This window comes from Nakaseomyces bracarensis, assembly GCF_045282275.1.
Source record: "Nakaseomyces bracarensis strain CBM3 chromosome Unknown Scaff8_0, whole genome shotgun sequence".
Taxonomy (NCBI): Eukaryota; Fungi; Ascomycota; class Saccharomycetes; order Saccharomycetales; family Saccharomycetaceae; genus Nakaseomyces; species Nakaseomyces bracarensis.
This window is the reverse complement of record NW_027263969.1, coordinates 86331-113081: the sequence shown is the minus strand read 5'-3', so window position 1 is coordinate 113081 and position 26751 is coordinate 86331. Positions and strand designations below refer to the sequence as shown.

The window sequence follows — 26751 nt, the reverse complement described above, 5'->3', positions numbered from 1 at the left end:
AGGCCTTATAGACCTAATATAACCCGATGAGCTTTCTTCGAGGCAGCTTAACTAGTATATAATAATAATTAAAAAGGTGTACTCCAATAGACAGCTTTATTTATATTTAGGTGTTTTTAGGTTTAACGTTATCAAATGGATTTAATATCTGGTTGAAATAGTAGTATTCAAATAGAGAGCTTGGGATAATATATGGAGTCTCTTATATGTCACTTTCGAGACGGTCTGGCAGTTGGTCAAACTGATAGGTATTTGATTGGAATTGATTGGAGTCTATATCCGGCTCAGGAGCTATATATTAGGGTTAAAAACCGCACGAAGTTATCTGGCAAAGTAGCGTATCTTTTGGGACCCTTTGTACTATATTGTGACGCAAGACCCTTATATCCAGCAGAGAACTGTAAACCTCAATTCAAAACTAATATTGAGCCCCAGAATAAATTTAATGTTGTCCTCAAGGCAAATGAGGGTCGAGTCAGTGATGATGGTAAGAGTTATTGGATTATAGATGTTGTTTCGGAAATATTGTTTAGTACGGAGTCTAAAGTGGAATATGAGCTGATTTTGGGTACTGATCAACGTCAAATCTCGAGGATAAAATACTCGGAAAATTATATTATAGATGGCTTTAATATAGAGAAGGTACGAAATGACAATATTTGTGAATTTCTCAAGTTGGGCGGTAAAAAACGTTTAATTAATGAAAAGATATCTTCTAAACCGAAGCATCTGGTTATCATTACCCATGGTTTGTACTCTAATGTACCTAACGATATGATGTACATAATGGAAAGTTTGCATGAAGCATCGAATAATTTAGAGGAAGAGCTAGTAGTTGACGGTTACCGGGAAAATGTGTGTAAAACCGAGTTAGGCATCAAAGCGTTGGGAATACGACTTGCAAAATATATAGTTGACGAAAAATACGATACATCTGTGGTTAAAATATCCTTTATTGGACATTCATTAGGAGGTTTAATTCAGACCTTCGCCATTGCCTATATATCATTGTTGCACCCATGGTTTTTTGAGAAAGTACGACCCATCAACTATATATCGTTGGCAACACCATTTCTGGGCTTATATACAGATGTTGGTAACTACGTTAAGAAATTACTCTCATCTGGCGCATTGGGACAGACTGGAGAGGACTTAAGATTTCACAAACATCTAAAGGAGAAGAATCTCCAAATCTTGTTCTTGCTATCTGGTGAACCAGCACATTCGATACTCAAGAGGTTTCTTAGAAGAACTATATATGCGAATACAGTGAATGATGGAGTTGTACCATTGGTGAGTTCTTCATTATTGTTTCTCAAATATGAGAAGATTTTATTTGACTTGAAACTGGGCGGCGATGTCTCTGAGAACGACGTCGATAATATCACAAATTGGAGAGATTTCAAAACATCTGCCAGATATTACGAATATAAAAAGATGTACCCTAAATCTAGGATATTTCGAAGAGTGTCCTTTAATAGTACAGTGGGCAACCTCGTTACTCCGGAGGCTCCCAAGGATTTCACGCTATTGGACAGTTCAGAAGTTATTGTCCATGACGAGCTCTACAGTTCGGTTGACATTGCAGCTCCAGATGACTTTAGCTTAATGCTCTACAAAGGAAAGTATACATTTGATAAATATCAATTACAAGAGCTAATTGCTAGGAGATGGCACGCCGGCAAATCCTGGAGAAAAGTGTTGGTAAACCTAGGAGGTGATGCTCACAATAGCATAAACGTAAGGCGTCGGTATGGCAATGCATATGGTTGGAAAGTAGTAAAACATCTTATCGACAACCATTTCACTTCTACTGATCAATCCGAGCCGCAGCCCATATTACAATCTACGGCAGACCCTCAACAAGAGCCAAATATAGAGTTTGCTTGGCTGATGAAAGAGGAAAAAACTCATATGGGATTCATCACCAAGACATCGAAGACTATCAACCCACTAGGTAGATGGATCTGAGGAGCGGGGGGAATAGAAATTCATTGCACGTGATGATATCATATCATTGCTTTAATTAACTTTTTTTTTTGTGTTTTCCCCTTCCTTTCTTTTCTTAACTAAGCCAAGTATCCCCCCTTCTCTCCAGTCATTATTGCCTATCCGGAAATAATTCGTAAATACCCTTGCTTAAATCTTAAGATCAACGAGTATTTGTATTGCCTTGTTCTGAGAAAGAAATGTCTTTTGTGCGATGTTGTTTAGTGTTAAGTGATTCTTTCTGTTAATGCTGTGTTTTTTAAAATTAGAATTGGTTGGAGGGGTAATGTAAATTAAGGGAAACGAGAAGAGGGGGGACCTTGAAGACGGATAAAGATTTCAGCCGTAGGTAAATATCAGTTGTTCCTCAAACATTTAGTATAAATACTATTGTTTTTGCAAAATTTGCTTTGCTTTCCCCCTGTAACATTAATTGCACGGCTGATATAGCTGATAGTGAAAAAGCACAAAAGATCAGGAATAATAATGGCTACTGCTAGTGGAATGAAGAGACCTGTTGATGTGGCCAGTTTCAAGGTTGCAATTAGCGACATGGGTAGTGATGAACTCAATAGGATAAAACATGAACTAGAGAACAGTATTAGACACCTGTCCAGGTCTAACGAAAGACTACACAACTATATCAAGAAGTTGAAAGGTGAAGACGTCGAAATCGACGGGGAAGAGATGGACGAAGGTCTAGGATCAGACGACATCGAATTGTTCCAGGATTCCATCAGGGAGAACGAGCTGGTCTTGGAGAACTCCCAAGAGAGGCTCGAAGCATTAGAAGACGAACTGTCATATAGGTCACAACCCACCACAAAGGAGGCCACCTATGACAGCCTGGGTGAACGCAAACCTTCCGCAATCGACATGGACAACTCCAAGGTAGACGTGGCAGCTCCAAATAGTATATACTTATAATAAGTATGCATTATATATTTAAAACTAATTTAATAATACTGAATATTGCTCTTTTAATAGTGTATTTTTAATAAATCTTTACCTGGTCGCTTAGAAATATCAGTACGAACTTGTAATTCATTAAAAATTTTATTTTTTTTTTTTTTGGTTTTTACAAAAATTTTGGATGAAAAAAAAATTTGCGATGAGCTAACCCTTTAGGCCTAATATAGAAGTATAGTATAAAGGTCCCAGTGTTTTAAAAATTATAGATTAGAAGACCACAATAGAGCCTAAACAAACTAACTAAAAGAAGATGGTTCTTTCGATTACAGAGAAGTCGTATTTGGCCGATTCGTTAAGAAGTCAGCCTGCTATTAGGCCCGATGGGAGGGCACCATATCAGAGCAGGCCTATCGAGCTATTTGTAAATTTTCTGCCTAGTTCTAATGGATCAACACGTATTATTGCTAGTGATGGTAGTGAATGTATTGTCAGTATCAAATCTAAGGTGGTAGATCACACAATAGAAGATGAGTTAGTAGAAGTCGACGTGGATATTGTTGGGCAACGTGATGATTCTTTGCTAGTGGAGTCTACATCGTCTCTCCTGAGGAAAGTACTAAAAGTCGGGTCTACAGTTGATCCTAAATCTTTACAGCTAACTAAAAAGTATAGTTTTAAGTTGTTCATTGATGTCTTAGTCATCTCTTCATATTCAAACCCGGTTTCTCTCATATCATTTGCCATATATTCTGCACTGCGGTCAACGTACCTACCGAAATTGGTCTCTAGTTTTGACGACTTACAAGTGGAAGAACTACCTACATTTCATGATTATGACCTCGTAAAGCTGGATATCAAACCACCATTAGTGTTCCTAATAGCTGTGGTCGGAAATAATATTATTTTGGATCCCGCTTCTAACGAGTGTGAAGTTGCCAATAATGGTTTGATACTGACCTGGTCTGATGGAAAGATTGTTGCACCAGTACGTACTATTGCATTAAATGATAATTATATTAGAGGTTTTGACCCTGTGGTACTAAAGAAAGCTTACGAAATGATACTTAAGTATGCCCCAGAGATCGTGCAAGCATTAGAAAATGAATAGATAACTTTATAGATATTCTATGTAATATACAATGTTTAATATAATTATTAAATATGAGTTTCCTTCGCTTTAACTTTTTATCCTTAAAGTGGTTAATCTTGTAATTGTTACAGTTATTAGTTTCATGAATGAATTACGTGTGGTATGCATCTTGCATGTGAGCATATTATAGTATTTGCACGGTGTATGAATGTACGATAACAGCGGTTGCGGTCTGGATGTTCATTGACCTGATTACACCATGTTGTTTAATTTCCAAGCATAAATCCAGTTCATTCAAAAGATGACCTGGAATACCGTGTGCTTCAGTACCTAATAGAATTAAGGATTTTTTTGGGAATCTGAAATCATTATCGAGCTGGACAGACTTATCTGTCTGTTCCAGACCAATTAATGTGTACCCTTCCTTTTTCTTTTCCCTCATGAATTCGCTGATGCCATCAACAGGGACTTCGGCCATTGGCATCCATTTATCAGCTGTGACAGCGACATTTTTGAACTGGGGGTGATTTCTTACACGTAAGTCTTGAACAGTTAACAATCCGACACCAAGCACATCGCATAACCTACAAATACCGCCTAGATTAGGTGGCTTATCAACCAAAGAGGAAACAACTATTAAATCAGACCTCTTAATCATCTCATTGGATCTTTTTTGATCGATGTCTAATACAGTCTCCCAGGCACCACTTTTAGTCTGCAAAGAATCAGAAATTGCATTTTGTGACAGGATATTTGGATCAGTTGCATTTTTATTAGCTCTTTTATCCAGCCATTTATCGTACTCGTCATTCCCAATCGGTAGTTCAACCTCGCCCAGCAAATAATGACTAAAGGCCTCAGCTGACAAATATGGAATATCGTGATCAATTGTCTTCTTTAGTACACCACCAAATAATGCAGTTAAATTACAATCTTCTACAAGGTCCCAAACATTGGCATCACCAGCCCTGTACTTACCAACTACTTGAGATTCTTCAGCGTTGTCATATAATTTCTTCAGTATGGATTTAACAGTCTCATCTTTCAATACTTTTTCGTAAAGTGGCCAGAAAGTTAAGACTAAAGAATTTGAAAAATGCCTAACTAAAGGCTTGTTAGATGTACAATTTGCTACTAAAGCTGAAACGAACCTTTCTAATAATTTAGCGGCGTATGTATGTTTCTTGTTGAAGGTAAGCGTCTTTAATGTTATGAACACAATTTTTTCTACACTAACAGCTAAAACTGGTTGACTATGATCGTAGAAATTACTGAAAAGATAATCAAAACTCTCTTGTATTTGATTTTCATCATCGGTTTCGGTTATCAATTGTGCAATAGACCACTCTTTGCAAATTCGAACAAGAGGAGAACTCTCATCCTCTATACTCTTTAATATTAGTGTGAATAAACCAGTTGAAATAATTCTGCCATTACTTGATACGATAGAAATTAATATTAATTGCCATAATAATAGCCTTTCTAACCCTTCTACACCATCGGTTCTCTTTATAGGCTTTAATGCTTTAGTATCGTTGATAATAAAAGTAACCAGATGTTCTTTTATCTTATCAGAGCTTGATAAAATAGAGTAGATCACATATATTCTAGCGGAGAATTCTTCATCACCATAAACTTCTTTATACAGGCTTGAATTAGAGCCCATGAAAGTTGATAAAGAACGGTCATAGAACTGAGATATAACTGGTTTCAATTTGAACACATTCTCGTTCATTTGGATATTCGTGAATATCGAAACCAAAATACTAATCATCCAAGTACTATCAGTCGTAGAATCCAGCTTTTTGTAGTACATTTGAAAGAACTCGGCAATACGCTTGGCCATAGTTGGAAGCAATGAGCGTCTTGAATAAGATTTACTGACAATGTCAATACCATATGTTTTTAGAGTCTCGACACAGTTAGTATTACCGGTACAGGCTAATATCAGGTATGGGTTAAATAAAGTTGATATTAACCTTAGATGAAGTTTTTTTTCCTTTAATATTAACCTTTCTCCACTAATATTGTCCCATATTGTTGTCAAGACTGACAAGAGGTCATCTCTTAGTATATCGTATTTAAATGTAGTGCTTACAGGGATTAAGTATGAGTTTATAATTTCTTGACAAATATCAGTTACGCCCAAATTACCCTTATAGTATCCATTATCCTGAAAAATATTCCTCTTTAATATATTGGTTATTAAGTTTAATTCTGAAGAACCAGTATCATAATCATCATATCCAACTGGTGCGCATTTCATATATTCAAGAAGCAACGCAAAATAGGATTGGTAAAGAGAATCTTTGTATTTGAAATCCTTTCCTGCATTTTTGTTATTCAAATGTTCATTAATTACCTCGTAAATATCCCCAATGTCATTGAAAGCAATTCCAATATTAATATGACTAAACTTAAATACTTTTGTGTAGATAGAAACAAAGAACTTGAATTTCTCAGGACCAAAATTATTCCTCAAAGACAGATAAAGATTTTCGATGTTGATGGCATTCCATGTAGTAGTGGCTAGAGTGTGTGCATCAGTAAGTAGATATGAATCCAGATATACATCGTCATCATCTATACCCTCTAGTAGTTTTGATAATTGTTTAACAATAGATTCGTTATCAGTGCTTTGGATTTCATCCATTTTAATAAGTTGAATTAAAACTTTAAATTCCGAACGACAGTCTAAATCGTCAAATAGGGTGGATGCAATAGCGTCGAAAATAGAGTCGATCTTAGTGTTCGTCTTTAATTCGGAGACAGTGCTTTTCGATTCAAAGTTTATAGTGCAATAGTCCCTAAAATCTTCGATCATTGGTCTTAAATACTTGTAGTTTCCTCCTTGGCACTTCACATATGTAACTAAGGTACTTAGTAGTTCAAAAATACCTGTTGCTGGTTTCATGTGCAATAGTAACTTCAAGTATATCGTTTGAAGAGTCGTTTCAAAAATCTCCTCCTCGCATTCAAATTCAAATAATTTTCTTAGATAATTTAAATGATTTAAGTTTAGAGATCTAGGGAAATTTCTTGACAAACAACTCAAAAGACCGTGTGCTACATAAATTCTAGCTGGATCAAATGCTGTCCCTTGGTCTATCAGTAACTGAAGGATTGTGGATATAGTATCAGATCTGACGTTGGAAGATTCTATAATTTGACTAACAAATTGGGCTAGTTTGTCTCCATGAGGACACTCACGGCCTTCGGTATTGAAAAAATGTGCAAACATCAATGCAGGTAAAAATGCAGTTCTTAAAACAGTTAAGTTTGATGAGAATACTGAAGGATTCTTTATATCGAGCATAATCGTAACAATATATTTCCTCACACTCTCCATAGATGCCATAAGACCTGTGGAAAGTAATATTAAACCCCAAGATGGAGGTAAATTTTCATCGTTAAACAAATCAATAATATCAAGTCTTGCGTCTTGGATTTGATTTAGTGCGGTATCTAGTGCAACTAATTCATATATAGTTGTATATCTCTTCCAAGATTCGATAATATCATTTTTCTTTTCTGGATACCAGTAGAATAATTCCTCATGGAAAGTTGTCATCACTTGTGCATCTAATTTGCGAATAGCCAACTTCATGATGGAAAGGCCCAACTTTCTATATTCATGAACAGAATGATTGAGAGCGGTATGGATTAACTGCCAGAAGGCGTTGCTTTGAATAAACCGTAGACATTGATTAGAAGCATCATTCGATAAAACTCTTAGAAGAAAAGAAAGACAAATTCTTTGCTTCCATTCTCTGTCAGAACTTTCAGTTATCATTAAAGATAGCAATTCCCATAAGAAACTATCGTATTCCGTGCTCTCGATGGTCTTACGCACAATTTCCTTGTGCGCCCATCTCATTAATTTAGAACTGGTGACTGCTATGTTTTCAGCATTACAAGCTTGCAAAAACAGCAAGACTTTGTCCAATACAACAACATTTAAGTGTTTGGATTCTGTTTCTTCCAAGAAAACCCTCTCTAAAAAGGCAAGATATGTAACAACATTCAGAGTTTCTACAGGGACTGTCGTATCAATTTCACAGTTTATATTGCTCTTGAAAAGTTTTTGAGTTTCCTTAGAAAGACATGTATAATTGTTGTTGATAACATAGGATACAAAGATATTCCTCACATAATGTTCAAACCTCTCCCACAGTGCTGGTACTTTGAACAGGATGTGAGCATATGTACCCATGTCTGGAGACAAGTCATCGCAACCGATATCATTGTGTTCATTTCTCTGATCAATCAATACCACTTCATGTTCTACCCGTTCCACAATTCTACTGAACAACAAGTCCCGGTTCTCAGCGTCTAGGGAACCTTCAATTGAATCCAATACATGAACTAGCTCGCCCAAATCCTTCTGAATAAGATCATTAATCAACGACTTTTGCTGATCCACAGATAAGTACTGCACTAATACAGAACTTTTATCCATCTTCGTGTTCCTTAAAAAGCTGATGAAAATGAATAATAAATAAAAAATTATAAGAGGAAGTGCCAGGGAAAGTAGCAAGTCCACGAATTGTAATTTAATATAACAGCTATTAATACTAAATAAACACACAATAACAAGATATATACAGTATTAAGATAAATTAACTCTCAACTACGTAATACACGTTCATACTGCGGTAGAGATCATCAAAATCCGATGAGCTCATCGCAAAAAAAAAAAAAAAAATATTATTATTAATTATTCAGACATTTTGTACGATGCATCATGTGATATATATTACTACACTATGATCATGTGATTTGGATATTATTTTCTTGGTTAATTCACAGAAGGTAAGAGCAGGTTGCTACGGGTGTTTCTGTGATAAAATAGGGCAACTGACTAACGGTTTACCGGTCTTTTTTTCTATCTTAGGCAAGGTTTTAAGGTGGGGGTGAGTTAGACCTTTATTCCTTTGTTACAGGTTCTTGTAACAGCGATTGTTTTGGGAAAGGATTGAGTTCACTAGTCTCTATGACAACTTAACTGAACTATTTTGTTTTATGTGTAGATTGAATCAGTGAAGCTTTTTTCTATTATTTGAGTGCAGGAGTAAAAGCAAACGCTTATAAATTAAAGGGTGCTTACTTCAGTGTAATAGCAGGATATCACATCAATAAAATTATTCATTACTATTAAACTAAAAACAGAGGGTGGTATAATAACAAATTTCAAAAGGAAGAGAATAGAATTTATCATATATTGGTTTTTGCCTTATGGGACGTAAAAATAAGGCTAAAATGACTAAGAAAACTACAGCAAAGCTGTGCCCTGATAAGGATACAGTCGATGGCGATCCTCCGAATATTGGTGGGTATTCCACCGATGTTACTGAAGCTGCTAGTCCTGGCCACAGTGATAGCCCTGGGCAAAGTGATATCGAAGGATCAATCGAGAAATTTGAAGAAGCCCTTGATTTCAGTAAAGTGGATGAAAATAACGCTGAAGTACAGGTCTTAGGAAATGAATCTGAAGGCCATGTGGGTGAAGAAACTAGCGACACTAAGAAAAATGAATTAAAGAATGAGAAAGCCGATGTTCGGGACGATAGTAAAGAAACAAGTAAAAATATGGAACATTTAACTGACAAAAGCGATGCTGCCTCCGAAAAAGATGAGAGTCATGTATTGAGGAGTCCAAGTTCGACAAGTGGTGATGATGAAGGAACAAGTTCGTCTGATAAAGATAATACAATTAACAACGTTAGTCATAGTTTGAATGATACAGAAAACAGTGGTACAGATGATATACCTGAGATAAAAAGTGATGATGAAGAATCTCTTCCGGTGAAAAACGGATCTGGTTCTTTACTGATACCAGAAGATAAGAAGGACGATTCTACAGTAGCCTCGGCTAGCACAAAAGTTGGCGAAGTAAAACCAGAACTACCGTCTGGGATGGTACGACAGTTGAGTAAGGAAGAATTACTAGGCAGTAAGGACATGAACAAATCATGTGATAATATAGATACATCACAGCTGCGGAAACCCTTGAGTAGAGAGATTAGTGATGCGGATGTTTTGAAAGCATCCCAAGAGATGGTTCATACTGCTATGCTGGAAAAAGATAATCCATTTTTAGACACAAACAACTCGGAATCAAATGATGTTTCCTCTCGGTTGGCAAATAAACCACCATTAGAAAAAAAGGATAGCATCAAAGATTCAGCAGTACGAAGGAGTGAAAGTCTGCATAATCCTAACTTAGATTACGACCATGATCAGGATGAAATTTTAGCCTCGACGCCTGGAGAAAAATCACTTAGCACAAGAGCAATTTCTTCTTCGGATGGAAATGGCAATGATAAGGAAAAGATTTCAAAAACTATAAGCCCGGAGACGATTGCAAATGATATGAAGAGGTATGGTAAAGGTCATGTTAGAATTTTAGAAGCAAAAAAGGTTTCTGAAGGACAAGGACGTACATTTATTGCTTATTTTATAAAATATAACGATACCATTGTTCGCAGGAGATACAGTGATTTTGAATCACTAAGATCAATTCTTATAAAACTGTTTCCTCTCTTAATTATTCCACCTATTCCAGAAAAACAGAGCATAAAAACTTACAGCAAATCAATAACTGGTACTACTTCAAAATATCTGTTACCATCGGAACACGTAGATTCTGTGGATCTATCACTTTCAGTAATTGATAATTCGGTAAGCAATAATGATGAGGTAATGATACGTCATAGAATTAGGATGCTAACTAAATTTTTGAATAAATTATTAGACAATGAGGCTATAACGCAAACGTCTCTAATTGATGATTTTTTGAACTCCAATAATGTGAACTGGTTGGATTTTGTTAATAGCTCACCAACTTTCTCAACACTACCCAGAAATCCACTCCAATCTAACCCTTTGGATCCTATGGAAACCACAAGAATTCATGCTTGTTTACCAATACCTAGTGCTTTAAGTCTAGGTAAAAAGGAGTTGAGCAATTTAGTTATTGATAATAACAACAAAGATGAAGACAAAGTTGATGAGTTTCTGTCCCATGAAAAGGAGCATAAACGCTATGAAAATATTATTACTGGTAGTTATAAATATAATAGGAGAGTCACAAAGAACTTTAATGAGTTGAAGCATGACTACCAGGAGTTGGCTGAAGCATTCGCAGAATTTGCCAGTACACAGCAGTCAATACCGGACATTGCATCAGAAATGTCAAAAATTAGCGACGCTTTTGATGGCACCTCTAGTGCAAATGAAACACTAGTTAGCAACTTATACTACAATATTAATGAGCCAATAAATGAAGCTATCTATAATGCTAACTCAGTAACAGAGCTGTTAAATTTTAGGAAGTTGAAAGTCCTGCAACTTCAAAAGTTGCAAAACTCTTTGGAGTCAAAGGAATATAGTCTAAGTAAAATTAAATTTGACAAGCATCAAGAGGATAATCCATCGCAAAGAAAAAAACCTCAGAAACCTCCACGAACTTCTCAAGGTTATGGTGCCATGTTATTTGGTAAAGTCTCAGATTTGGCTAATAAAGTAAAGGAAACAGTTAACTATCAGGAAGTTGACCCGGAAGTAGCATCTGCATCTTTAACTAAGGAGATAAAACACCTAAAGGAAGCTCTAGATGTTGCAGCTAAAGATATGAAGGCAATAAATACAGCGGTAATTGGAGTCGAACTTCCGAGATTTTCAACCGATAGAGAAAAGGAAGTTGCAGATATTTTATCAAACTATTCCTCATATATGAGAGCATATGCAGAGAAAAATCTGGAATATTGGAAAAAGATAAAAGATAATAGAGATTGAACTGTCAATCTACTAGTTTAAAAGTAAGACAGCTTGGTAAATTATGAAATTTTCTTGCAGACCTTTATAAGCAGATGAATATAATCTGGTAGTATTTAACAGCTATTAATATTATATCACATAATATCCAAGAAATCCAATACTATCAAATATGTGTGACATCATTCATACCACTCCAAATCTTTAGAGTGTTTACAAAGAATTGGTCTAATTCTTTGAAAAGGGGTATTAGTTTACTGTAATACGGCTCTCTTATACAGATTGTCAGATTGTGACAAATGTTCTTGACTATACATTCGGCTAGTACCTCCGGATTTAAATCAGGAGCTAAAATTTTTGAAGGAGTTTGTACATCTTCGAACATTGTAGTTGAGATTTTCCCTGGACACACAAGAATAGCTTTCAGACCAGTATTTCCTTTAACAGCATAACTACTGTTGAACTCCTTGATTTTATGACCCAGACTATTATGCATCTGAATCAGCCCAGCTTTCGATGCCCCATACACAATTAACCTAGATGGGGTCAGTTCTCCAAGAACAGATGCTATGTTTACAATACATCCCTGATAATTATATTTCATATCAGGAAGAAATATTACTATCATGTGATGAGCGGCAATCAAGTTAACTGTTAATAAATTCTGAATTTCTGATTCACTCATTTTTAACAGCGGTTTGATGCTTGTAACTGCTGCATTATTTACCAATATATGGATGCGTCCAAAATCGAGTAATATTTTCTTTCTCAAGAGAAATATTTGGAAAGTGTCTGTAATATCACATCGATGAAAAATGAGATTATTATAACTCTTAGATATAGATGGAGGAGGATCAACTATATCCACTAGTATTATCACAATATTTTTGAATCTTCTATTTAATGCAAGTGCGATCTCAAGTCCTAGACCTCGGCAACCACCAGTAATGAGCGCAATTACATGTTGACCATTCATGAACCTCGTATTACAAATATCAGTATTATAATTTAAATCCCAGGCTTTTAGTAATCTGGATATATTTTGTTGCCATAGTTCGCTAATATCCTCCATTTTGTTATTATATGGAGTTGCAAATACTCAGTAAGAATTATATGACACTAATATACTCAGAAAAGAACTACGATGGTAAGTATTAGATAGTAAGCAAGGTCTTTTTTTTTTGATCGTTATAGTTAGTGACACAAAAATATATATAATTATTATAGATGGTTGTTGTTTTGGAGGAGAAATATCTTCAAGTTTACCTTAATAGAAGATATTTAATAAGATGAATAGAGTGGTTAGTGTAACTTTAACAACGTTAGAACTGCCAACTTTTTGACAGTATATCGCTAATTTTGATGGACTTGCATTAGACCCTAATGGTCCTGGTTCTTGGACACAAGATATGGGACTCTATTGCTCCTGTCTTTAGAGACCTGCTATATTTCAGATACTACTTTTTTTTATATTTTGTAGTTAACCATTGCTCATTTCTAAGTTCAAAAGCTTGTGCCAGGCACAAAGAATGCTGATTAAGAATAGGAGTAATCCAACCAGTTAACAATCACACCTCTTCATATAATCCGTTATATAACAGGAACATTAAATATAACTATATAAAAATATCTCTTACTATTGCTATATTTTTATATAGCAATCATAATTAGAAATCACGTGATCTATCACTCTATGTACAGTTAATTAATTTTGTGTTATAGTCAGATGATATATCATGATTTGAAGGGGGAAATGAAGAGAACTTGTGTCCAAAAACTCCTTGATAGCCATATAATAGCATAAGGTATATATATTACTTGAAGATGTCTAAGCGTCCGGAATATATTAGACTGAAGAGAAGGAGAGACGAGGATTCTGTCCAAACATTGTTACTTGATGAGGAACAGTTGAAGAAGTCGAAGAAAGCCAGATACATCTTCAAATTATCCAAGACTGTGGGTTCTAATGATGAACTGAATAAAGAAGAAAGTATTACACCGCTGTTAAAGGTAGCAGAAGACCATAGGCATTTTGTGCTAGAACAGCCTAGGAAGAGAGCTCGCGATGATACTGAACCAAAGAAGACTAAAAGGGGCGGAACACCAACTGCTACCGGGGAATTACCACCTGAAATTTCAGAAATGGTAAATAGTTATCTTAAGATACATGGAGATGAAGATGAATCTACGACAAAGAAGCGGAAAAGAAGTAGGAAACACTATCAGGGGAAGTCTGCAGAAATTATACCGCTCCCTAGTCTCGATTTTGTTTACGATGTGTACCACCTAGAAGAAATCCCAGAAGATGAATACCGACAATACAAAGATTCTAATGTGGGCTTTATCAAGATAATTGATAGCCATGGAGATTTATTACCGGATGAAGACTCAGATTCAGATAAGCAATTTCTATCCGATGAGGAAGACTCGAACGACGAAAACTACTACAGAAACGATTATCCAGAAGATGAGGATGACGACAGGTCGATACTATTTGGGAGTGAGGGTGAAGAAATAGCAGAATTGGAAGAGGAGTTTTTTGAACATAGAGATAATGATGAGTATGAAAGACCTGAGATTACTGATTCTGCAGACATCATAAAACCTAAAATGGCCAATACCGACACATCGGATTCCTATGATGAGGTATTTTCAAAGTTACAGGGGAGTAGCAACATTTTACGCTCACTGAATAATACCAATTTTATTGATTTGGATCAACCTTATGAAGAACAAGATGAAGGAAGTGATGGAGAGTTTGAATACTTCGAAGATGACGAGATACCACGAAATGAATTCTTTCCTACAGACAAGGACGATCCTTTAGCAATTCATAGAGATAAAATTTTTCATCAATTGCAAAAGATGATTGATAGGAAATAATGACGGTAATGAATTTTGTGTCTGCATTTAAGGGTAAGATAAAACTTTCCTTTCTTTCTTTTTTATTTATTTGTTTTTTTGTGTTTTTTTTTAGTTGTATTGGCAAAATTGCTAGCTGGACTTAATGTGTTAATGTTTAATAAATTTAGGACTAATCTGAACGGCCTTGCCGTAGAGTATGGTAATATTTACTATATACTTAATGTTTTTTATCAATATTGACATAGTTGTAATTTTCATTAATATACTGGATAAATATAAATCTACTCAAGTAAAATGGCTGTCTGAGCAACTAATTCCAAATAATCTTTTAATTGGCCACCTTCTTGGAAAAGATGGTATATCTTTCCTGACTCATTGGCCACAAAATTAGTCATCTCAAGTGCCTGAGAAATGAATTTAGGGATTTTCAAAAGCTTACTAGCTTCAACTAACTTTTTATGTAATTCCATAATTAAGTATGGAATGTATAGAACTCTGATTTCATATATTAAATCACGCTCATTGAATGATTCATCTTCACCTAGCTCTACCAGGAAACTCCTTATAAGAACATCAATATCATTAGAGAAACTTTGGAATTTCTCGATTAAGGAAGGAATGTTTGATTCAGAGTTTAACAAATTTACTGATTTCTGCCAGTTTTCGTATTCGATAAATCCTTGAACAAGATTTTCGTATTGTGATAATTCTTTTCTTAAAAATTTAATCTGAGAATCGTTTTCATCAGTAATAACCTTAACTAACTCAAAATGATTTATTATGCCAGTTAGATCGTTTCTATTGAAAAACAGCTCCAACGATTTTATTCTCCCATTCAATAAAAACCTCCTAGATAGAGCAACAATGGAAGTCATAGAATCAAAATATATTTTACCTTCTATTAGCCATTCTACAGAATTTATTAGATGTAAATCTATTTCATTGGTTTCAAAGGTAATGGCTGTATATTCAGATGGCTTATATTCTTGTTCAGTTTCATCAAAGACCCTTTGTGTTAGCCTTTTAATTATATTAGAACTTGGAAGTTGAAGTAGGTTCATTATTTCTATCTGACTTCTTTTTTGCAAGCTGTTATCAATAGTCGACAATACAAAGGAGTATGCTTCTAACATATCTTCATGTGACAGGAATGTCATAAAAACAGGAATAGAATCAAACAGTTGATGCAATTTTAATACACTGACATATGATGTGATCAATTTTGATTTATCGTATTCATCTACTTCACCACTTTCAGTGAGTTGAAGTAGTATAGTAGTTAAAGTAACCACTCTTAACAGAAATGGTTCCTCAACCATTTCGTTAGTTTTACCTTTGATAGCATCAAGTAACAATTCTACAGATGAATGGATTATAGAGTTTGTAGTTCCTAAAATAATGGAAGCAATTAGTGACCGTAATGGATTTGCACTTTCTGTAGGTCTCATTTCAGATATTAAATCTAAAATTGTCTGTAGTGATAAAACCGAGGCCGGGATGAAAACTTCCAACTCATCAGCATTTACAAAGCCACCCTTGATCATATGATTTTCAATTTCAGTCTGTAACTTTTGGTTTATGTAAATTAGTAACAATTCCTCCCATTGGCTCTCACGGAGGAGGGTATCGTCTGGTAAAGTACCAGATAAGAAGCTATAGATTGCACGTTCATATAAATCTAGACTCATATTCTGCGACATAGTGTAAACAGTTCTCCTCCAGAGTGAATGTTTTTTTATTCCCTGTTGTTTTTCAAATTCATTTTTTAAATGAACATCGATATTAGGATTCACGTATTCTTGTAAACCACAAATAATCATACCCAAAGCTATATTTCCAGACAAAGAGCACTCCTTCAATGCCTCTTCTAATTGGCCTCTTAATAACAGTCCAAAAATATATTTAAAAAAGACATGGTCTTGCTCTTTATCTTTTGGATCTATACTTACTGATTTTTCACGTAATGGATAATCAACGTCCTGACTCTTTAATCCTTGATTCAGTATTGTGTTAGTCCATTTAGTTGTTGGCAAATCATTTGGCCTCTCAAGAGGTAATAGGTTATCTTGAAGCCAGACTAACGTAATCCAAAGCTCATATAAACCCTTGTTGTTCTGTAATAGTTCTTTTTCGTATGCGGCCCTGCTATTATAAGAATTCAGTTGGTGTCTTTTTTCTATGGTCGAACTTCTGAATGTGGTCATCAAATTAAATAAGTTCCAATAAGAGGCTTCTAATTCCCAATCTTTACTGGTCTTTACGTTTCCTTTTTGAGATTCGTGTAAAGCGTATTCGCCAGCTATACTCCGGAATTCTCTACAGACATCAAGTGGATCGGCATCTAATTTTTGATCTAATTCTTCAATTTGATAGTTCTTCAAGGCATCTGCAAAGCGGACATTATGATTACCATTTTCATCTCCAACAATATTCGTAAAAGCAGTCTGCATTTTTTTTTATTGATATCTTTATCCTCCCTTCTTTTTGTATTCGTTGTTGATTTAAATTCCCAATTAAACCCCAATTATTTCCTAGTAATATAAAGACGTTTTTAGAGTCGGAATGAATTTTTATACATTCAGGCAATTGAACCTAACGGTTTATTAGTGAATTGCTTTCCCATCTAACAAACCCAAAACTTGTTCTGTCAATTAATTTTTTGGTTGCCAGTGCTCATCGCTTTTGAACCTTGAAAAAATTCAAATCGTATATAATTACTAGGATAAGCGGACTGCATACCAATATCAATCTAAGAGATGCTGAGTAATGGATTTATTAGTGCATCAACTACCTGTAGTAATTATTAGATAGTCTAGCTACTATGTATTATATATTTGTCATTGGATGCAGATATGCGTTATATAAAAATGAATTATAATTGTAGTGCCTTTGGAGATTGGGATAAATTTATTTCCGTCATTAATTCAGTACTGTTTAGTATTTTACTGTAATATAATCCAATATATGCGTGTTTGTGTGTGTGCATGCAAGTGTATAATACTTGTCATTATTTATGCGTGTCTTCTTGATTATTTTTTGATGTCCATATTTTTCCTACAAAAATATGGAAAAAATAAAATATTAATGCAAAGTTTTTTTATATTTTTCGAAAAAAATAACAAAACAAAAATAGTAAGTTCTTATTCTGACATTTTACGGTTAGTGCCATAGTTGATATATGCTTTACATTTAGGTTGTTTTTATTTCTTTGAATTAGAGCTGTTACTGCAAAAAAAAAAATAAAATAAAAAAAAATAGAAAAAACCAATGCCGCGGTGTTCGTTGATATAATTTAAAATGTAATTAAATGCATACCCATTCTGCAAAAACTGTCCATCCGAGACCTGAATCTGCCATAACAAGTCCACACCAGATCCCCGATTCTTTGATCTTTACATTTTTCCTCCAAGTCCCGAACGGAAAGTTTGGATCACTCTTTTCGAGGTGGTGAATTTTACCTGAAGGAGATTTTACTGCAATGGGCTGTTTTACATTATGATTAGTTGATGTAGTGTTATACATAATACCATCGAACGGATTCTGAAGAATTTCAAAAGTATATTCATTACCGGAAAGTAAATATTTGTTTTGAGGTTCCATGATATATGTTTCAACCTTTTGAACATTTTCATTAGGAATTCGAGTGACAAACTCATATTTAGTTTGTTTCCCCTTGTGGGTTAGTGGAATAATCATCGATAGTGGATGGACGTTTGCAATCGTAGTTTGTGTACCACGAATTCCAGAATGTATGTACAGTGCACCTTCACTGGTTCCTGGTGGTAGAACAGCTTTGACGACTACTACACGTTTTCCACTCTCAGTTCTATGCTTCTTTACTTGAACCAAAGATAGTTCCATATTCTTATATATTTTCGACTTTTTAGGATCAGCAGTTGATACCACAACAGAAGAAAATATCTCGATATCATTTGGTACTTCTAATGAGCATTCGTATATTTCATTATCTTCCAAACTAGCTAGTGCTGTGCTAAATTTATATAGCATCAAACCGTTTCTAAAAAAGGATGGGAAGACTAATGGTAAGTAGAGTACGGATAGTTGATCTAGACTTGGAACTATGTGCTGTTCATATTCTTTAGGTGGGACATGTGTATAGATAAATTCCAATGGTTCAACCAGGAAATAGCTATCATCTGTTCTTTTAGCAGGTTTGCCGTTGACAAATTCATGTATAGGGTTTGTTACATTACCTAGAATGACATCTATGAATCTCCACTCATTGCTTACAAGTACTCGCAGCCAACAATGGTTGTATTCAAATTCATGTGTATTAGAGAAAGGGGTCTTCAAAAAGCCAATCACAATTTCACATTTAATACCTAATGATGTCGCTAGTTTTTTAAATAAACAAGTAAGTTCGTATGGTGTACAGTATTTTTGGTTCAAAATCTTATCCAAGTTTTTTGGTTCCCTTGAGAAATCGGATTGTCCATGATCATCGATTAAACTAAACATTTCTGTGCAAAATATATAGACACCTCTTAATTTTTCAATTTCTGTACCATAACGTGCAGAAAAAGTGGTTCTAGCCCAATTCTCAATTCTCATAGGATTGTTTGTTTTACATCTCTTCCAGGTCATTGAATCGATATATTCGGTATTTAATCCTGCTAATTCAATATCCACAGCACCAGGCCTTCCATTGCCTCGAACTTCATTAGTGTTCAGGCCATTATAAATTGCATCCTGTGGATGCAAAACTAAGTCTCTATTTTCCTCCAATGCTCTCATATATCTTGGATGTTTCTCATATTTGGTTAGCGACCTAGATCGGTTTACATGTGTTTGAACAGTTATCCAATCGTGCGTTTCATTTTGAGAAGATGATATGTTCAGGTTTTGAAGATCGGGAAGCTTAGGCATGTCTCCGTTTGTTTTTGGCGAATTGCCCCCGCTGTTCTGTTGGGGTTTTTCTCCTTTGTTCATCAACCTGTTCCAAAATCCACCGCTAGATTTGGATTCTAATTGAGGTCTCTTGTCACCACTGTAGTTGCTAAAAGTACTATGACCATTTTCGGATCTCTCCATAGAGTCTGTAAAGGACTGTGCCTTGCGATGACGTGCAAAGGAGCCAGCACTTGTGGCACTAAAATCACTCATGATTGCAAAGCTATTTTCACTACTTGTTAAGGAGTTGTCCAGATATTGCGAATTCGAGAAAATACCACCAGATGATTCAGAAATAGTATCCACGGATGATCTCTTGCTAGGTGAATAACCATCATAGAAATTCTGGTTTTCTTTATAATAAGCTGCTGAGTCACGGTTGCCCAGAGAAATGTCATTCGATGAGTATGATTTAATTGGTTGTTTATGATGGGATTTCATATGGCTCATACCATTGGAACCTGGAAGCGGTGGCAGAGATGGCATGGCATCTACTGGGCCGCCCGCCCGGGGCTTCTTGGTAAGACTATCATTATGCAACATACGTTTCCGCATACTCAATTGTTCATTATAGCCAATTCTGTAGGCTCGGTCGTCTGCGGCAGCCGCTAGCTCTGGTGTGGAGTGGTACGCCTGCCTCGACCTGTACCTAGAATCATCGCCCATAGCAGACCTATGCTTGGCACCCTCGGCAATTGAAATTACCCCACGCCCAGGGATAGGCGGCAGACTAACCTTTGAGCCCTGAGACTGCTCTCTTATAGATTGTTCCCTCGAACGTTCACGCTGCTTGTCCAGAGATTGCGAGCTATTGATCCGCTCCTCCACTACACTCACAAAGTTGTTCGGAAAATACCCCGCACACTTCTTATTCCGTAGCAGCCGCCCATAATACCAATCACCAGCAACCCTAGTCACCTCCATCACATCGCCCTCCAGAAACCCAAGATCCTCCTCCGCCTGGCCCGCCCAGCCGTATTTAGCCTTTACCTTAAACGGACGCATCGATGTAGCCATTTTTCTCTCTCTCTCTCTCTCTCTCTTCAAGCTCCTTTCGTATCACTCTACTTATACTATTACTCTGCTTATAGCTTTCAATCCACTAGGTTCTGCTCTTAAATATCCAAATCGAGTTTTAAGTAATTTTTTTTGATCTTCGCTACGTCCCGCTATTCGCCCAGCCATCGCAATTTCATTTAATGAGCCCAAAGCTGAGAGAAGCAAACCCAGCGAAACGTAAAAAGGATACCCAGGATCGAACTTGATCAACTATTACTTTATATAATCTTATCATATTTACATTATTAGGAATTGATTTTGAAGGCGGGGTGGGTTTGTTAGCGTGTTGATATCTAGGCTGCACTGCAACAAAACTCTCCTCTGATTCGAACATCTCAGGATTCACGGGAAGTTGTATAGAGTATGTAAAGGTATATAGGTATTTGAAAATGTAATAATGTTTAATATTTCTAGACGTGACAAAAATTAGTCTTTTAGGGAGTAAAGGGCCTTTTTTGACACTGCAGGATGAAGAACGAGGGCATCAAAAAAGTGAGCTTCTAATTTAGAAAAACTAGCTTATGAAGTAGCCCTCTAAAACTTTGGTTCTGTGTTATAGTGACCGTCGGTTGGCAGAGTACACTGATAATAACATTTGTATGAAGGAGACGAGGACTACTACACATTTGATCGGTGGATTTGCTGGTGGGTTGGCCTCTGCGGTTGCTTTGCAACCGCTAGACCTTCTTAAGACTAGAGTGCAGCAGACTAAAGGCACTACTATATGGCAGGCCGTTGTACAAGCAGGGTCGGTAAAGGAACTATGGCGTGGTACGCTGCCGAGTGCTATACGTACATCAGTTGGAAGTGCATTGTATTTGTCAAGTCTTAATGTTATGAGGACCGCACTAGCAAGGAGGAAGCACGAACCTTCCAATACAAGTGCAGGTGGGGATATATCAAACAGTAGTAACCTGCCGAAACTAAGTATGCATGAGAACCTGGCGACGGGAGCTCTGGCCCGTGGGTTGGTGGGTTACATTACGATGCCAATTACTGTGCTGAAGGTGAGATACGAGTCAACATTATACAATTACAAGAGTCTAGCAGAGGCTGCGAGATCAATTGCCTCACAGGAAGGTGTTCGAGGGTTCTTCCGCGGATTTGGACCTACCTGTCTCAGAGATGCTCCTTATTCGGGTCTGTATGTACTATTATATGAACAGATGAAACAGGCCATGCCCTCCCTACTGCCTAAATCGTTTATAGGCAGGGATGTTGACGGCAGTTTTACTACCTCTACATCTACTATAGTCAATTCTAGCAGTGCAATGCTCTCTGCGAGTCTGGCGACTACAATAACAGCACCATTTGATACTATCAAAACCAGAATGCAATTAGAACCCGCACGCTTCAAAACTTTCTTCTCAACTCTAGTTGCTATCACCTCTCATGAACATCCTTTGAAACTTTTCTCTGGACTAAGTATGAGATTAAGTAGAAAGGCTATGAGTGCAGGTATAGCCTGGGGTATTTATGAAGAGTTAGTGAAGTATTTCATGTAAATATGAGGACCCTCACGAGATAAAGAAGATTAAGCATATACCCGCCGTCAAATAAATCGTTAACCCCTTATTTCTATTTTCTCTCTCTACTATTAATTACTTTAATTTTTCTTACGTTTTTATTTTGATCTTTACATTTTAAAACTTAATTATATTTTATTACTACAGTGCCTTTATTTTACATTTATTACTATTTTGTACTATACTTTTACTTCCTAGAATATGGTACTATATTGTCAAAGAGGTTGCTAAATAACAACATAACAAAAGAATGAAGAATTTACAACCATAGATAATATGCATTCCAAGTTTTATCAGCATTTTCATATCATAATATTGGTTTTATTAACCTGCGATGAGCTTTTTAATTAAATTGAGATATTTCTTTTTTTAATTTTTCAGTTCAAAATACACAGTAATCCCGCAGGACGTGTTGCTGGGGTGAAAAATTTGGCCGAATATTGAAAAAAAAACATTAAAAATCGATGAGCTTTTGCTATATTAGCATATACAAAAAGGTGTATTTAATTATTACCTAGACTTCATTATATTGTACTACTGTTATAGTTGATTGAACAGCAAAGAAACTAAAAAATAAAAATATCATTGAACAAAATGGACTTTTTTGCATTTCTTGTAGTGATCTTTTTGGTTATTATGTTCATTATGATATTACCATTATTATCTGGTGTTGGATCATTTGGGTTACAGAAGTCTAAGAACGATAAGAAAGAAACTTCATCTAGGAGAGAGAAACTCAAACAGCAATTAGATAAGGCCAACGTTTTGAAGTTTTCGTTGAAAAAAGAGGACGACGATGAGACTCACTCCGTTCGCCCATCGCACTTTGATATAGACTCTAAGACTGGATTGAAGAAAAGAGTGATAGGAAAGTACGATCATGATCCTAACAGTTTTGACTTTGATATTAGTGACTTGATTGAAGAAGATCAAAGGCAGCAGGAATCGGAATTGAAAAAGAGGACAAAAAACCTTGCCGGAAAGAATTCTAAGGACTACCAGGAGTTTGTCTAGATCTCACTGCCTTTGATAAAGAAGAAATTTTAACGATATTACGACAAATAATTGCTCAACGTGTGTATATTATCTAAGTGATTAATTTAGCTACGATTTTATTTTTTATGTTACTGCTATAGTGTCTATTGATTGAAAAACTTGAAATCTGTATTGTATAAATTATAGATGTTGTGTTATATTGCTTTATTGTTATATATTTGCAATAATCAATACTTCTTTTGCGGTAAATCAATACAGAAGTCACATTTCAATCAAGTACCTGATATAGAAAGTTTACAATTGCTCTTATATGTTTATAAATTAAAAAAAAAAAATAGTAGATTATTTTTATTATTAATAAGTCATTCACTTTTTTTATATTTAAGCTGTACTTTCTGAAGCTACATTATTATTTTCCTTGTTTTCAGTAGCTTCCCTGTCGTTATTTGTGCTACTATTAATATCTTCTTGTTCTAAGTTCTTATCTTCTTTTTGTTCTTCTTCGTTCATATAAGTCTGAGTTTGAAATTCATATTCCAAATCATCCTTCATACGACCTGTTTTTTCATCATAATCATATTCATAGAACAGCATGAAGACACCAGGGGTTGATAACACTTCAGCTTCATCTACTACATACACACTCTCATCAGAAATTCTCCACCATACTCCCCTGTATTTTCTATAAGCAATATAGTGACCATAATTGTGAGTACCATAGTGAACAATAACAGAACGTAAAGCATAAGTTAGAGGGCTAGGGTTAACTGTAGAGTAACGAGGGGCCAGATTGATTGGAGGTGCTTGTACAGATTCTTCCCTTTCACTGTCCTCTTCTGAATCAGCAATAGGTTCTAATTCTTCTTTGTAGTCTGCATCTTCTTCTTCGTCATCTTCTTCATCATCATCTTCTGGATCTGGCTTGTCCTCCTTCACAACAACTGTTTTCTCCTTGGGGATAGAATTACCCAATGCATCCACCTCTTCCTCTGATTCACTCTCTTCGCTGGAGATATCAGAACCCAACTCACCATTCAAAGGATCGTACTCTGCTACATTTCTGTTTCTGTATTCATAATCATCAGAATCATCCTCTTCCATATCTTCATCCGAATCATCAAATGCTTTCTCAAATTTTTGATGTAATTTGGTGTAGTATTCCCCACCAATATTTTCATCCTCACTAGACTCAACTTGTTTTTGCTTTTTTGACATTGGCAGACGTGCATCAAGGTTAATTTCATCAATATCACAGCACCATGGCTCTAAGTTCATTCTGGACTTGAATAGGACCCTGGAGTTGTTTTTTCTGATCATATAAGTTCTAGGGTCAAAAACAGATCTGTTTATATGGATTGACAATAAGGGAGGTGGTCGAGAGATTACTACTTGTTTAGACTTCGAGCATTTTCTTACCATATTTTCAGTATGTAGTTTCTTATAATCTTCATCATCAATAACTGATTTTTGCAATGTCTTTTCTAGCTCAGATAGACGTGACTTCACAGCCTCCAGTAATTTATCTGGAGTATTTTCCTTGCTTTCTAAGCTCTTTAGTTGGCTTAATAGATGCTCCTTAACAGCTTCCAATGCGCAACGGTTACAGTCCACACCTTCAATAATTTCAGGTTTAATCCATTCATTGAATAAAGAGGATAATTTAAGGTTTGCGCCGATATTTTCACTAGGAAGGTTTAAACTTAAACTTGAGAATATAGAGTATCTGATACCACCATTTTCACCGCAATTTAAGCAACCAATTCTTTCGGCTGTAAGACCATCAAGTGGGGTAACAAGCTTGAATGGTGTAAAGTATTTAGAGCTGGGTTTGTCCAGCAGAGAGTTTGGATCGATTTGTTCAGTTGGAATGTAAACAGTACCCATTTTACCTAGGTGGGCTTGCCCAATCATAGGTTCTTCAGGAAGGTCTTCTTCAGAGACTGGTTTTTGTTCATTCTTTTCTCCATCTAGAGATTTCACGTTCTTTTCCAACTCGGATAAGATAGTTTGAAAAAATTCTTGTGCATCCTCCTGGTCGTAAGCTTGAAGCATATTTTTCTGTGGTGAATTAGACATAGTCCTCAACATGGAATTAGTTTTAAAGTATGGTTTGTCCTTGTAGTGTTTTTGATTCAATTTATCAAGCAATGCCTTAAATGCTACAGAAAATTCAACATTTGGTTCATTATTGTGTTTCTCATCCTCGATCTTTCTGTTCGTTTTCTTCTTACTTTTTCCATATGTTTTACCACTTGTTTTCTGTTTCTTTGTTGAATCTTCTTCTTCTATTTCTTTCTCCTCTGTTTCATTATTTTCCGATTCCAAAGCATCATACCTAGCGATAATCTCATCTTCTAAGAACTGTAGTAATTCCTTAGAAGAAGCCAGTGATTGAATTACAGAGTTCATAAAACAGAAGTTACCATCATTAAGCAAACCGGCAACGTAACCACCTCTTTTTAGCACTTGATCGTCAATTGAATAATAACCACTGTTGGGGGCAAACCGACGGACTATACCATCTCGGGAATTTCTCAAGAAGTCACCCATTCTTAACCAAATACCGTAACGTGTACTAGAATCAACAAAAAGATAATACGTAGCAAAAACAAGAGCAATTGCAACTAACTTAGAACTAAGCAGGTTTTGGACAGTTGATGAATTTTCTAATGATTTATCACCAGTAAGCATAAAAACAAAGAGAAAATAAGAAATTGGTTTCTAAAAAGCAAAAAAAAAATAGTTTATAATTTTAAAATACTATTTTTTTTTCTTTGGTCAATTGAAACTCTAATTTATTCTATTTTAGATGGATATTGAAACACTTATTAAAAAAAATTTTTTTTTAGTTTCCTACCCTTCAATATTTCTTTTTTTTTGTGCCTTTTTACCTTCCCTATGTCAATAAAGTTATTATATCACTAGAATAATTCTTTATAAGGCAATATATTAAAGCTCAATCTCAGTTAAGTGGTCTGTTTCTTCTAATGATCCCTAGTCTTCACATAAAAGATATAACATGCATCTTATATTGAAATTTAGCATTAAAATTAGGTCTTGTGTGCAGCGACAAAAAGAGAAGATCAGAGAAAAAAAAGAAATTTATCTTCGGATATTAAGATGAGGTAATGTCATACGAGAGAAGTTTATAGTGGATTTAATTGCATATTAGTTGTTTGAATTATTACATGAATATCATCTGGATGCCTGATATATCAGGTACAAAGTTCTTATATTTACAATTTTATCATTCTTTTAACAGGTAAAATTTTATTTATACTATTCTAGTAATTTACAAGTATGCCCAATCGAGATATGTTAGGAATTCGAATTGGTGATAATAGATAAGAGATAATTTGGTTTAACGTTACAATATTAAGGGAATATTTTCAGGTTGGGTGATATAATACAAGTCGATAGAACACATGTACGTTATACTGCTAGTGATGAACGTAAAAAAAACAGGAACAGAAAAAAAAAAAGAGGAAAAAAATAAATTACAATAATGGATGGAGAAAAAACTAATGCAAACGTTTTGTGGTTGTGAATATGTTTTGATTTTCCAAATTTACTGATTTCTCTTTAGTTTTCAGTCGATAGATAATAACGATTTTATAATTAATCGAA

The 26751-nt window shown here is 35.4% G+C and overlaps 12 protein-coding genes across 12 annotated transcripts; 7 read left to right on the top strand and 5 right to left on the bottom strand.

Annotated features, from left to right (window-relative positions):
- Positions 1 to 192: 192 nt before the first annotated feature.
- RNJ42_01899 (putative lipase) lies at positions 193 to 1971 on the top strand (the record flags this gene model as incomplete). The annotated part of the gene is made up of 1 exon (XM_071052064.1): positions 193 to 1971. One exon carries the CDS (start codon positions 193 to 195, stop codon positions 1969 to 1971), a length of 1779 nt encoding a protein of 592 aa, XP_070906685.1.
- Positions 1972 to 2475: 504 nt separating this feature from the next.
- TMA17 (Tma17p) lies at positions 2476 to 2916 on the top strand (the record flags this gene model as incomplete). The annotated part of the gene is made up of 1 exon (XM_071052063.1): positions 2476 to 2916. One exon carries the CDS (start codon positions 2476 to 2478, stop codon positions 2914 to 2916), a length of 441 nt encoding a protein of 146 aa, XP_070906684.1.
- A 295-nt stretch (positions 2917 to 3211) lies between these two features.
- RRP42 (exosome non-catalytic core subunit RRP42) lies at positions 3212 to 4009 on the top strand (the record flags this gene model as incomplete). The annotated part of the gene is made up of 1 exon (XM_071052062.1): positions 3212 to 4009. The coding sequence occupies one exon, from the start codon at positions 3212 to 3214 to the stop codon at positions 4007 to 4009; it is 798 nt and encodes a 265-aa protein (XP_070906683.1).
- A 166-nt stretch (positions 4010 to 4175) lies between these two features.
- Positions 4176 to 8450, bottom strand: TRM3 (tRNA (guanosine(18)-2'-O)-methyltransferase; the record flags this gene model as incomplete). The annotated part of the gene is made up of 1 exon (XM_071052061.1): positions 4176 to 8450. One exon carries the CDS (start codon positions 8448 to 8450, stop codon positions 4176 to 4178), a length of 4275 nt encoding a protein of 1424 aa, XP_070906682.1.
- Positions 8451 to 9226: 776 nt separating this feature from the next.
- Positions 9227 to 11788, top strand: ATG20 (Atg20p; the record flags this gene model as incomplete). Its single annotated transcript, XM_071052060.1, has 1 exon — positions 9227 to 11788. One exon carries the CDS (start codon positions 9227 to 9229, stop codon positions 11786 to 11788), a length of 2562 nt encoding a protein of 853 aa, XP_070906681.1.
- Positions 11789 to 11933: 145 nt separating this feature from the next.
- RNJ42_01894 (short-chain dehydrogenase/reductase) lies at positions 11934 to 12839 on the bottom strand (the record flags this gene model as incomplete). The annotated part of the gene is made up of 1 exon (XM_071052059.1): positions 11934 to 12839. The coding sequence occupies one exon, from the start codon at positions 12837 to 12839 to the stop codon at positions 11934 to 11936; it is 906 nt and encodes a 301-aa protein (XP_070906680.1).
- A 752-nt stretch (positions 12840 to 13591) lies between these two features.
- Positions 13592 to 14650, top strand: IWR1 (Iwr1p; the record flags this gene model as incomplete). Its single annotated transcript, XM_071052058.1, has 1 exon — positions 13592 to 14650. The coding sequence occupies one exon, from the start codon at positions 13592 to 13594 to the stop codon at positions 14648 to 14650; it is 1059 nt and encodes a 352-aa protein (XP_070906679.1).
- Positions 14651 to 14913: 263 nt separating this feature from the next.
- NUP84 (Nup84p) lies at positions 14914 to 17082 on the bottom strand (the record flags this gene model as incomplete). Its single annotated transcript, XM_071052057.1, has 1 exon — positions 14914 to 17082. The coding sequence occupies one exon, from the start codon at positions 17080 to 17082 to the stop codon at positions 14914 to 14916; it is 2169 nt and encodes a 722-aa protein (XP_070906678.1).
- Positions 17083 to 17935: 853 nt separating this feature from the next.
- Positions 17936 to 20560, bottom strand: CYK3 (Cyk3p; the record flags this gene model as incomplete). The annotated part of the gene is made up of 1 exon (XM_071052056.1): positions 17936 to 20560. One exon carries the CDS (start codon positions 20558 to 20560, stop codon positions 17936 to 17938), a length of 2625 nt encoding a protein of 874 aa, XP_070906677.1.
- Positions 20561 to 21201: 641 nt separating this feature from the next.
- HEM25 (Hem25p) lies at positions 21202 to 22107 on the top strand (the record flags this gene model as incomplete). The annotated part of the gene is made up of 1 exon (XM_071052055.1): positions 21202 to 22107. One exon carries the CDS (start codon positions 21202 to 21204, stop codon positions 22105 to 22107), a length of 906 nt encoding a protein of 301 aa, XP_070906676.1.
- A 615-nt stretch (positions 22108 to 22722) lies between these two features.
- Positions 22723 to 23142, top strand: EXP1 (Exp1p; the record flags this gene model as incomplete). The annotated part of the gene is made up of 1 exon (XM_071052054.1): positions 22723 to 23142. The coding sequence occupies one exon, from the start codon at positions 22723 to 22725 to the stop codon at positions 23140 to 23142; it is 420 nt and encodes a 139-aa protein (XP_070906675.1).
- Positions 23143 to 23505: 363 nt separating this feature from the next.
- Positions 23506 to 25815, bottom strand: UBP1 (ubiquitin-specific protease UBP1; the record flags this gene model as incomplete). Its single annotated transcript, XM_071052053.1, has 1 exon — positions 23506 to 25815. The coding sequence occupies one exon, from the start codon at positions 25813 to 25815 to the stop codon at positions 23506 to 23508; it is 2310 nt and encodes a 769-aa protein (XP_070906674.1).
- Between the last annotated feature and the right edge of the window lie 936 nt (positions 25816 to 26751).